General features: G+C 33.1%; 1 protein-coding gene across 1 annotated transcript in view; it reads right to left on the reverse strand.

The window, feature by feature from the left end:
• Positions 1–12,663, reverse strand: part of LOC145319342 (uncharacterized) — an 86,048-nt gene extending 73,385 nt beyond the window's left edge. Inside the window, exons 1-10 of the mRNA XM_080161421.1 lie at positions 12,585–12,663; positions 11,787–11,839; positions 9,611–9,647; positions 5,729–5,790; positions 3,252–3,350; positions 2,830–2,878; positions 2,225–2,294; positions 1,788–1,845; positions 1,129–1,175; positions 2–66 (exon numbers count right to left, since the gene is read on the reverse strand). Coding sequence (XP_080017547.1) covers positions 2–66; positions 1,129–1,175; positions 1,788–1,845; positions 2,225–2,294; positions 2,830–2,878; positions 3,252–3,350; positions 5,729–5,790; positions 9,611–9,647; positions 11,787–11,839; positions 12,585–12,649 — 605 coding nt within the window. The 5' untranslated portion in view covers positions 12,650–12,663. The remainder of the gene's footprint in view (position 1; positions 67–1,128; positions 1,176–1,787; positions 1,846–2,224; positions 2,295–2,829; positions 2,879–3,251; positions 3,351–5,728; positions 5,791–9,610; positions 9,648–11,786; positions 11,840–12,584) is intronic.
• Positions 12,664–12,952: the final 289 nt, after the last annotated feature.

The following is a 12,952-nucleotide window of genomic DNA, read 5'->3' on the forward strand; positions in this document are numbered from 1 at the left end:
CCTGTTTAAGCAAGGATTATTTCTACATTCGTCTATTTCTTTCTCACATGTGTTTCCCTCATATCCCTGAAAAGAAGAAATATTTGTCAACGTGTAAAGGGTCAAACATTTTAATTACTAGAGTTTTGGCTTTTATCAGAGATATAAATAAATTTAATCATCAAAACCCTCTGAATCCCTTCCCCCAAAATTTTCCGCTTAGCACCAAGATATTATCACGTTCTTCATATATAAGTTGAGTGAGGTTATTCTATAATTCGCACTTGTTTGGCCTTATGTTTCCGCAGGACTTACGTCTCATCACAAAATGTCTGATTTTAATTTCCCATCCCACCCCCAACCCCCCAAAAAAGAATATAGTTCGAAAAATTACCATCCTTATGTAAATTTTACCCCTAGGGGCAGATAATTAATATTCCATGGCTATATCCCTGTCATTTTTTATTTTAGAAGTAATAGTGTTATAAAGAATTTAAATATGAAACACAAAATTCAAAATTTCAATAGCATATTTGACCTTTCGTCTGGATTGTAAAAATTAAAATCAAACACTTTTGAATACGGATCAAAGTGTGAAGAAAAGGGTTTTTAATCTTTTAACATTGTAAAACATAACTGTAGAAAATTTTAAAATGAGGACATTATTTCTAAAAACTGTAGAAAATTATAAAATAAGGACATTATTTCTAAAAACGTATTCAATTAGTAGATTTAAAACATCACCAGGAAATAGCCTTAAACCATGATAGGACCAGTTAGAAGATTTTCTGATAGCAAAATCAAATCTGTTTGCAGAGATATATTGCACCAGACGGCCAGACAGTTTGACATTAATTCTCCTTTGTAATATAAACTAGTGGCTTCGCCCCTAGCCTCTAGGGTGAGGATTCAAGTTGCCCCCCATATTATACTCATGTTGTTATTGATTACAATAACACAAATATTCTAATAAGTTGTCCTTCCCCTTAAGTACCAACACAACTAGTATCTATACCCTCTGAAGAGTAGAAAACAATCGGTTTAGGAGTTACCGAGAGCTTAATCTTCAGACAGACAAACAGATGAGCAGGCATATTAGCAGATTGAGTTATAATGTAGCTAAGATAAGATTGAAAAACTGTAAATAACCTGCGGACACTGACATTTAAAATCTTCCAGAAGGTCGACACAGTTGCCTAAAAATAAGAAGCTCCTTATAGTGCCATTAAAAAAATGACGACATACAATACAAATAACAAAAGAAAGGCCAATACACAGACAAAATTACCAATGGCAGTCCAGTATACATGTAAATTGACCAATTGTAGGCCAGTATGACGTAACTTTTTGTAAGCACTATATAAAAGCTTCAAGAAATAAATTTTGAAAAAAATACATTCTTACCAAATTACTAAACTAAAGTTAGAACTCAATTTTTCCTTCCTTTCTGGCAGAAGAACAGTTAAATTACGATAAATCTGCCTTTTATATATTTGTTTATCAATCTATCATTTTTATTCATCTATCTATCTTTCTATTTATCTATTTGTTTATCTATCTATATATCTGTCTATCTATCTATCTATATATCTATCTATCTATCTATCTATCTATCTATCTATCTATCTATCTATCTATCTATCTATCTATCTATCTATCTATCTATCTATCTATCTATCTATCTATCTATCTATCTATCTATCTATCTATCTATCTATCTATCTATCTATCTATCTATCTATCTATCTATATATCTATCTATCTATCTATCTATCTATCTATCTATCTATCTATCTATCTATCTATACCTGAATTTAAGCAAGGATCAGGATCGCAATTATCAATATCGTGTTCACAAAAATCTCCCTAAATAAAAAAAATATTTTCCAATCATAGTACTTTAAATATTAAATAATTTAGACTTACTAATTATGTTAATCTGTTGATTAATAACGGTGTCCATGTTAGCTGGTCCATGTTAGCTTTGAAATTAAGACCAAAATTTATCTTTTATTTACACATCCCTGTTTTCTTGATATGATTAAAATGTTAAAAAAATTCGACAGTGACTTTTCATATTTTGAATGAAAATTAAATTTATGTGTCTGAATGTCACAATGGATATAGAATACGTGGATGTTGTGACAGGGAAATCATTTCTAATTTTCTCGGATACATTCAAAGACTTGGGTCTTAGACATTATTTGATTAATTCTACTAGTATCTATGTATAATGATTTTTTACCTGATAACCAATGAGACAACTACAATGGTATGATCCGACAGTGTTTATGCATTCTCCATTTTCACATATACTTTTTAATTATTCATTATTCAATTTTAGATTTTGTTGATTTTTATTACATTAGTTCAAAGATTTTCTGATTCTTTAAAAATATACAAAAATCTTTCCGGGACCTATATGGAGATTTCCTAAAAATTATAACCTAGTAATTTCGGCAATTTGCAAGATCTTTTTGTATAGATAGAGAAGCGCTGGAATGTGTTATATGTGACGTCATTAAAATACGTCTAAATCCATCTCTTTTTTAGAGTGGTTTCATTTCCCACTTCTCCTCTCATTCGTCCTTATTACTTTTTTTATGACGTCACACATGACACTTTCCAGCGCTTCATAGACAGATACACAGAAATAATTTAAAAATAAGGAAGGGGATGGGGTTCTCCTATGTCTAACTCATGCTTTGGGCCCTAACACTGCAAGGCTACCCTTTTTCAAATTTTGTTTCAAATAAGGGGTAGGGAATTTCGGTGCAGGGCACCTTTCGGGAAAATATCAACTTAGAAAATTAAAATTATTACAGTAATGAAAACAAATGATTTAATTTCCTGTCCAAACATTCATCAATATCTTCTTCACAAAATTGTCCAGTGAATCCTAAAATAAAACAAGACAATCAATTCCACAAGTTGTAGCTATCTTTGCAACGTAGGGACATTATTACACTGGTACCCAATGTTTTATCACCACGTTTAAATTTGTTGGCTAAAACATCTTTGGATGCTCTATTTGAATTTTGAACAAAGTAACATTGACCAAACTTTTCAACCAATAATATTAGTTTTTAGAAGTTGTAATTTATTTTTCCATCATTTACATAAATTTAACGTTCATTTATCTCATATTTCTCATATATCATATATATTATAGACACATCTTAATCTACACTCCCCTCTAACCTTCCTTCCCTGTCAAAAAATTATGAACCTTAATATAAATAACACACCAACAAATATATTTATTTTTTTACCTGGAGAGCAATTCATACAGCTGATGCCATCTTCTGTTTCAATACAGTCACCAGAAATACACGGGCTATGTTCAGTACATGTTAATCCATCAATGGAACCTAAATATAAATAAAATGATTTACTTAAAGCCATAAAAATAAAGCATACAATATTACTGTACCATAAAAAACTCCATTGATTCTTGATATACTAGCGGCGTCGCTCCTAGCCTCTAGGGGCTTCGCCCTATAAAGTTATGGGAAGTCAACCCTCCTTAATAGAAATATTCAAAAAAATTATTCTTTGTTTAATTACTCTGTGGTAAAATTAAACCCAGGTTGTGCGCTTTATGCACAAAAATTTTTATTTGTACAAAAAAATTTCAATTCGTAAAAATTTAACCTAGGTTGTTCGCATACACAAAAATTAAAATTAAAAACATTTATTTTTTTTTGGGGGGGGGGGATTCATGGGGGCTTCGTCCCATGTTGCAGTGGGGTTCCCCCACCCCAATTACTGGTTTTTGTTTACAAATTAAAAATTTTGGAAGTAGGGATGTTTTTTATTTTTGGTGGGGTTGGGGTGTCCCACCCCCCAAGAAAATAGCTTAAAACCACCAGAGGACCAGTAGGTATATTCCCAGAAGGGTAGACCCCAATTTGATCAGCAGTTACTGAGATTTTACAAAAAATGTAAAAAAACAAAATTTTGGGGGGTGGTTTTTTTTTATTTTTGGGGGGGTTGGGGGTGTCCCCCCCCCTAAGAAAATAGCCTAAAACTACCACAGGACCAGTAGGTATATTTCCTGAAGAGTAGAATCCGATCGGTTCAGTGGTTACCGAGATCTTAAGGGACAGACAGACAGACAGACGGACAGACGGAAAGACATCAAGCTACTTTGTATTATAGATAGTTTTACTAACCATGCGAGGCCTATGCCTGCAATGTTCTAACCACTCGGTTCTACAGTGTACCCTATTTAACCTAACCAAAAAAATACTCATACCTCTAATATTATTAAAAAAAATATGGGGGATGAATAATGTGGCAGCAAGGCACTTTGAGGAACAGATTTATTAATTAATAATGTCTTGAAAATAGGGCTTATTTATAACATTAACAAGGATGACAACATCCATAAAAGCGAAGCTCTGAAACGGTCTGGACGTACGGACGTAGGGACCGACCCTAATTATAGTAAAGCTGCGCTTTTAAAAATTCATCTTTTGAATGCCATTAACTTGGTTTAAAAAGACAAAGCTACGATATGTTTTTCATGGAATAAATTACTAGATTTTCTATCCATTTCCCTAATTATCTCCAGTACTTGTTTACATGTATGTCTAATTAAGTGCCAATTTTTTCTGTCTGTTTTGTGGCTTTCTACATGACATGGATTCAGGGATAGATCAATATACAACAAATATTCCTTAAGACCTATTATGGGCCATGAGATCCAACAATCAAATCTTTGATTGCAAGACATTTGTTTTGAAGTCCTAACTTTACATATTGAGTTTTTAAGTGCTATGAGATTCTCCCTACTTATATATTAATGACAAACGCCTGAATTAGAAGCGGTAGGTACCATTTTGATGGTCTTTAGTATGAAAAGTTGTGGTCTGGACTCGAACCCAACAACTGTTCGCCAGCAAGCTGGCACGTTAAAATGACGAACCCCAATCTGTCCTAGTTTGAGAAAGACGATTCCAGTGACGTCATATACGTTTAGGGAAGGGGGAAGAAAATATCTTCCCCTTTCTCCCATCTCTTTTGAAGAGATTTTCTTCCCCCCTTCCCTTTTTCTTTCCCGAAACGTATATGACGTCACTGGAATCGTCTTTCTCAAAGTAGGACAGATTGGGGTTCGTCTGTTAAAATCTACAGAATTGTCTCTACCCTCCCTGTGTTCTCTAACAAATTGTTAGTATATCTTATTTATCTTGGGGCAAAGTTTTTAGTAAATTGGTTAGATAGATAAAATGTCTACACATGCGTAATTGGATATATGTTAAAGAAACTAGATGTACTTTTAAGTATCTAAACAGCTTAATACACAGGATAAAAGATAGCAAAATAGAGGGATATCAACTAAATCCAGGATACCTTTGTTTATTCTATTTTGGGCAAAGTAGACAGATCCATAGCAAGAACCTAGTAATAGTGTCTAACTTTTTATCTTTGTGACGGAACAAAAATCGAAGGATGAGAGGGGAGGTGGGAAAGAAACCCCCTAAAAAAGAGATGGATTTTTGTTACGTCACAAATATAAAAAGTTAGACACTATTACTAGGTTCCATAGCAATCTATTCATGGTTAACCGGTCAGAACTTATTAGAATTTAGGTTGTTTATTGTTATAGTAATTTATATCCTATATCTTCGTATTTTTGACTTTGTTTAAATTTTAATTCACAAATAAATATGTTTAAGTTTATATAGATATAGAAGAGTTAAGTAGATAATGTTTGATAGATAGATTAATGATTAAATTTTACCTTGGGGTAATGTAGAAATAGAATTGATAGTTTCTTCTGTAGTCGATGGTGGGAGGACCAGTCTTAAATGACAATAGAAATTAACAAGATTTAGGGTGGGGGTGTTTGCCTCTCTCTCCAAAACATATAGATTTTAAAGATCCATAATTTTTAGATTAAGAGGTATTTTTTCAAATCGGGACATATCTCATACTTAGCCTAACCTCCTTTTATGTAAATGGAGAGGGAGGGGGCAGGAATATAACTTAAAACCATCCAATAGCTTTAATGAAGAAATAAAATATCCTAATGCTACTAAGTACTTATACACAGCTTTCCCAATTCAATTGGTTCAGTGGTTAGTGAGTCTTGAAAGCGTAAACTAAGTACCTTTCTCCTTGTATTATGGACAAGATAGTTTGGCTTGTTATTACTGCATATTTTGTCTAATGAAAATACGACCATATCCATATTTAGCAAGGAATTGAAATTTGATTTTAAAATCTCTATACAAAAAAAAGCTAAACAGTAATTAGATTTTAAATATTTGCTTCTCCGTAGCCTCTAGGGGAGAGCCGGGGAGATCAAGATTATAGCCTAAAACCACACCAATCTTCCCCTGGAAAATGCAAACAACTCGTGACAGTATTTTCTGAGATCTTTATCTTCAGACAAAATCTTACTACTTTATACATACGGATTGATTGAATAACGGTCGGACAGACATTAAGAATCATAGAGTTATTTCACAATTCATAAAAATGAGCTTAAAATGCATCAAAATTATTCCTTTCGGCAGAAAGCAACCTATTATAGCCCATTATAAAAAAAGATACAACAACTTTAAACTCCCAAAGTTTAGAAATTTTCAGCCAAAATTACCCCAATTCGGTGCCTCATTGTTAAAATATCAGCGTATTATTGGATGTCTTTTGACTAGGAGACATGTTATTGGTTTATTTTAGTGGCAAATTATGAATTCAAAAATTTAAAGTTGTGTCACTAAAGAAACAAGTAACATCAATAGTGTCCTATCAATTGCGTCAAAATATCATAATTGACAATTGATCGGCCAATATTTGAAACAAAAATATCATATTATCTAAAATATCAAAAAATCAGTTCGATCCATTCTTAATATAAAATTGCTAAAAATGCAACCCTAATGTTGGTGATAATGTTCGTTGGCTAATCTAATTTCGCTATATTATTACTGTTGCTATTATGGTGATTAGGTGTTTAGCTTTTTGTGTTAATGTAATCATTTGATATTTCGATGATAAACTTATCCAAACTTCCAGTAGTAGTCGTATCAGAATCTTGATATCAACAATAAGTAAAATTTAAGTCAGCCATGACTACTTTTATTTAATTCCATTTTGTTAACAATGAAATTGCATCTAAACAGAACGCCAACGCATTGCAATTCTGATTTATATGCAGTAGTCATGTTTCACCAACAACAAGACATATTTCATAAATTTAAAGATTAAACTGGCAGGTAAATCATGTAAGTTTTTGATGTGTGTGCAGGACTGCACTTATTGCACTTTACTTTGCTATTTAGTAGCAAAGCTACTCTATAATTCACTTTGTCTGTATGTTCAACCGTCAGTCCGTAACCTACTACTATGCTACAAAAGAACAATGCATATTTCATTGAAAACGGTTTTGGGAATTATTACTTTGTATGTTTTTTTGTAGCACTGAATATTTACTCTATAAATCACTTTATCCATCCACTAGTGCCTTCGTCCCTAGCCTCTAGGGGCTTCGCCCTATGAGGTAAGGGGAAGTCAACCCTCCTATATAGAATTTGTTTTAAAAAAATAGGCTCTGCTACAGGCTGATGCCTAGTACAGATGTGTTAAAAAAAAAGGCTTTGCTACAGGCTGATGCCTTGTACAGATTTGTTAAAAAAATTTCGCTCTGCTACAGGCTGATGCCTGGCAAAAAAAGGGGGGGGGGTTGGAGGATTTTTTGTTTTTTGGGGGTTGAGGGTGTCCCACTTCCAAGAAAATAGCTTAAAACCACCACAGGACCAATAGATATATACCCTGAAGAGTAGAATCCAATCGGTTCAGTGGTTACCGAGATCTTAAGCTTCAGACGGACAGACAGACATCAAGCTATTATTTATTATAGATAACTAGTACATTCACAATTTTTTTTGTGCTTTGCTACTAATAGATGTTGTCTTCCTTGTACACACCTGATCTGAAGGCTAAAGGGGTCCTGCGGAAGATCACACAACAAGTTGATAAAAACTAGTAAAATACAATGCCTAGGGAACCCAGATCTGGCTTTGGTTAAACTGAATGAGTAGCTACCATACTATGATTTTTTTCAAATTACTTTTTTTATCGAATTTAGGAGATTTCAGATTTTTTTTACTCTAAATTGTATTATTTTGTTATTTTTTTTCAGTTCATGAGTCACTTGGGAAGGATCATATGTATTCTGACTACTCTTGAGGGGTTACTCTCCCTTTCCCCAGGGGTAACTCCTCCCCTGTCCAACAATTATTCTGACTACTCTTGAGGGGTTACTCTCCCTTTCCCCAGGGGTAACTCCTCCCCTGTCCAACAATTACTATCTAAAATTTCCTCTATTTAACACTAATTTTCAAAGTAGTAGGAGTCTATTTGTATTTTTATTTATTATTTGGTAAATTCACTCACATTTGAAGGGGCTTGTGGCCCATAGATAAGAAAAGATATTTCGTGTGATACTGATTTCAAGACCCAAGTATGATATTACTACCTCCGTGAGTAGATCTTCAACCTTGTCTTGATCAACAAGCTCAGTGCCAAAGCATGAGCTTGTTTAGGCATATCTCTGCTTGCTTTCCCTTCAAACTGCACACTAAGATAGTCCTCAGCTATAGCATTAAATTTTTGTGGAAACTTTACAGCTTGCTCTCTATCCCCAACAACTTTAACATACCTATCCCAAAAGGTGTGATTTACAAACCCCATTATAGCATGCAACTCTTCAACAGGACAATTGTCAAGAACTTTGATATCAGCTTCTTCTTTCATAATTGAAGTTTCAACTGTGCTCTAGCAGTTTTTGGCAAGCTTCCTGTTGGAATAAAAAAATTTAGTATATATATCATGGCTTAACTTTAAGTTTCCAAATGTTCTTTCCTCCCATAGATCTTCAGGTAGAATTTCAGCAGAATCATCAACTGTAGAGGTAATCTTTCTGAGAGGAACATGACAATAAGGTCAAGGAAATGATGCTGACAATGTCTGACAACCCAGTCATATTACCAGAAGCTTATTATCAGCAATAAATAGAAAGCTGATTCTATTGAGCTTTGTAATTTCAAACAAAATTGACATATTAGCATAAGTTTCCTTGCAATCAGGAACAACTGCAATGATCAAGAGTCTTTTAATACTGGTTAGTTTTAATGCACTATGCCTCCTCCTTCCTTATGGTTGACCTTTTATCATCAAGATCATTAAAACCTCTATTTAACTCTGGTTTGTAGTTCTCTTGAAGTACAGTCATACAACAAGGAACAGCACCATTTATAACAAACTTTCATCATTTTGAAGCCCTCCAACACTTGGAAGCAACCAGAGAGAGAATGCAAAGAATAATTTTTAGGATGGCGGGCAGGGGGGTGGGGGGTTCCCCTCAAGAGGAGTCAAAATACATATGATCCTCCTTAAGTGACTCATGAACTGAGAAAAATAACAAAATAATTCAATTCAGAGTTGAAAAAAAATAATTTGAAAAAAATCATAGTAAGGTAGCTACTCATACAGTTTAACCAAAACCAGTTCTGGGTTCCCTAGGCATTGTATTTTACTAGTTTTCATTAACTTGTTGTGTGATCTTCCGTAGGACCCAGTTATCCTTTAGATCAGCTGTGTGTAATAAAGATCTTACCTAGCCCCAGTGTCTTCAAATGGTATTTCAGACTCCCCTAAAACAGATTTTATGCATCTAAGTCTAAATTAAAAATAATAGGACAGTTCAAAGTAAAAATTATAACCAGATTTAACCGTCTATCGCATGAAGAAAAATAACATTGCAATATCTAAAACTTGGAACATGCAAAAGGCAAAGAATCTTTCTAAACTTAGTCCTATCACGAAAGTACAAGAAGGCCCTAGGGCAAAAAGTTTCGTAACCAAAATTAAAATTGCTTTCTCCTGGCCCATAAAAATGAAACTATTATACAATTTACCAAAGGGTGTTGAAAATTAAGCGTACATGACAGAATATGAGCAAAAAAACTATTTCTTAATGTAAAATAAATAATTAATTATGGATTTGGGAATGTTTTATTTTTATCCGATATAGTTTAGTGGCTATATGTAGGAATATGTATCAGTATGATCTCGAAAATGGATCAACCAATCACTCTTAATTTTCCTGGAAAACTTAGTATTGGCTCTTGGTGGTTTAGTTAAACGGAGATTTATTTTCCATTAAAAAATAACACAATTGGCATTTAAAAATTATGCAACGACTGCAAGTAAATAAAAGTATATAAAACCTATAGTATTTGAAAAAAATGGCGTAAAACCTGGCCAGAAGCCATGGTCGTTATATAAAGTAAGCGGCAAAGCCCTTTGATACAAAATGTCTAAAATATTATTTGTCTATGCCGACTTGGTTTAACAGCGTTTAGAAGAGAAAGCAATAATGAATAGGCTGAAATTTAATAGCTGATGATTAAAATTGCAATATATATTATACAGTGTGTTTTTTTTATGAGAACTTTTTTGAAAGCAATTTTACCCCACTTATAGTTATCAGAATTTAATGATTAATGGCTTATTTTCTTCGTTTTTTAAGGGAAATTATAAAAAACAACCAAAAAAAATTACAGTTTTTGTTGAAAAAGTACAGTAAAGTTGAAAATTAAAAACTTAGGTGTCAACATCTAAAAATGGTTTTAGCGCATTTTTCTTATGTTCAAATATTCTACCTTTTGCAAGAATGGCTGCAAAACGCTTCAAAGTTGAGATATAGAGCTATAAATTTATACAGATACTATTGGGGACATGTACTAGAATAGGTCAAAGTTTAAAGGCCATATCTCAATCAGGGAGAAAGTACTGGCCCCCCAAAGTCGACTACTGAAAATCCAATTTTTTTCTTGCAAAGGGTAGAAGATTTGAGCATAAGAAAAATGCGTTAAAACCATTTTTAGATGTTGTCACCTAAGTTTTTAATTTTCAACTTTACTGTACTTTTTCAACAAAAACTGTAATTTTTTTTGGTTGTTTCATAATTTCCCTTAAAAAACGAAGAAAATAAGCCATTAATCATTAAATTCTGATAACTATAAGTGGGGTGAAATTGCTTTCAAAAAAGTTCTCATAAAAAAAACACACTGTATATGATATATGTATGTATGAGTAGCTTTAGGTATAATATTTCTATTAAGGTTTTTACAATTTACAGTTATTGAACATATTTCTTATGTATATTTATTGGCGGGTAGGCCCTTAGAGGCCTTTGAAGTGTAGGGGATGGGGAGGACGACCTTTCCCCACATTCATTTTTAGTTTTGAAAAGAAAAGGAGAACCATATCAGTTCAGCGGTTAGCAATATTCTGCGGTTTAGACAGACAGACACATATACACTTACCCGGGGCTAATGGAAAGCTTCGCTGTAAAAGAGAAGCATGTCTATTTTTTATCATTGTTTTCATTAGTCTACTGCATCTAACTATCCATCTAAATATGTTTGTTTATCTATTCATCAATCACTGTAATATATTGCATTTTGCCTTTTATCTATTTATCTATCTTTCTAGCCCTATCTATAAAAAAAATTTGACCAGTCATTATAAATTTATAAAGTCTATTTTAATATAAGACAATGATTACATTGTTTTCTTTCTAAACTTTCGAAGGCCATGCAAATCGTAAACTTTCTAGATTGTATGATATAAAGACTTTTTATAGACATTGGGGGATATTTTAGAATATCTATCTAGATGGCCGCATTAATTGTTAAAAACAGAAATGCTAAAACAGTATTAGGTTATACTTTCTAAAAGGAATTTGTACTCTGTTTAACCAAAATTATATATAATGGTAAAGGTACCTTCTGGTAAAGAAGTGTTCAGTGTTTCAAAATCAAAATCATCTATGCTTCGCCTGAAAATAGTTTATTTCATGAAAATATAATTAGTAGGGAAGATGCTCTATAATTCGTAATACCCGTCTGTCCGTCCATTCGCCTATTTGTGCGTTTGTCTGTCTTAAACCGTCAGGGTTATATGTGCATTCCTCGACTGCTATTTAAGGTAGACGGCTTGATTTTTTGTGTGAAGATTCTCTATACCAATGAGCTTTTGGTATATAATTAACCTGGTCTGTCTTAAAATTTTTCATTTTTACATCCGCGGATACAATTATTTTATGCAAGGGTCGCTACAGTGGCTTATTGGATGGAAAGCCAAGCGGCTGTTTTGTTAAACTTCTCTAAGCTTCTCGGATGATGGTGGCTATGGCTGCAGAGAGCCCTGATTTTATATATGCATTACAGAAAAGTAATTTATCTATAATACAAAGTAGAACGATGTTTGTTTGTCTGTCTGTTTGTTTGTCTGTCTGTCTGTCTGTCTGTTTGTTTGTCTGTCTGTCTGTTTGTAGCGAAGGATCTCGCTAACCACTAAACCGATCGGGTTCTCCTATACAGGGTAGCTTCTCATGGGTCCCGGGAAGGTTTATAACTATTTTCTTGGGGGGTGGGACACCCCTAACCCCCCCAAAAAATGAAAAATACCCCCCCCCCCAAAAAAAAAAAAAAATGAAAATTTTCTTTAAAATCTAAAACACGAAAAATTAGTTTGATAAAACCTATTGGGGCGAAGCCGCTAATAACATAAAAGCTTGATACCTTATTTTTGTAGTTTCCGAGTCTGACAGCCCTATAAATAGGCAGAACAGGATATAGTTTAACATTCTTTGCTACATCTGAAATTACAAAAAAATATAAATTTTCCAAAAAAATACATTTTCAAAGCATAGTTGTTCTACTATAGAGATGTCTGTCTGTTCATCTGTTTTGCTAAATTATATCAAATAAAGTTAAATGTCCCTGCTTTGAAATATTAGGATCTAGATTAAATTGATTTCAATAGAAGATCAACAAGGATTACAAAGTCTTATGTTAGCGAAGCTAAAAGATAAAGGTAAAATAATCTAAGAGTAGAAAAACTGAAAATCAGAAGTAATAAATTTTATTTTTTCTTCTCCCCATACTGT

Source organism: Acartia tonsa, chromosome 5, assembly GCF_053477335.1.
Source record: "Acartia tonsa isolate MP-2025a chromosome 5, ASM5347733v1, whole genome shotgun sequence".
NCBI classification, from domain to species: Eukaryota; Metazoa; Arthropoda; class Copepoda; order Calanoida; family Acartiidae; genus Acartia; species Acartia tonsa.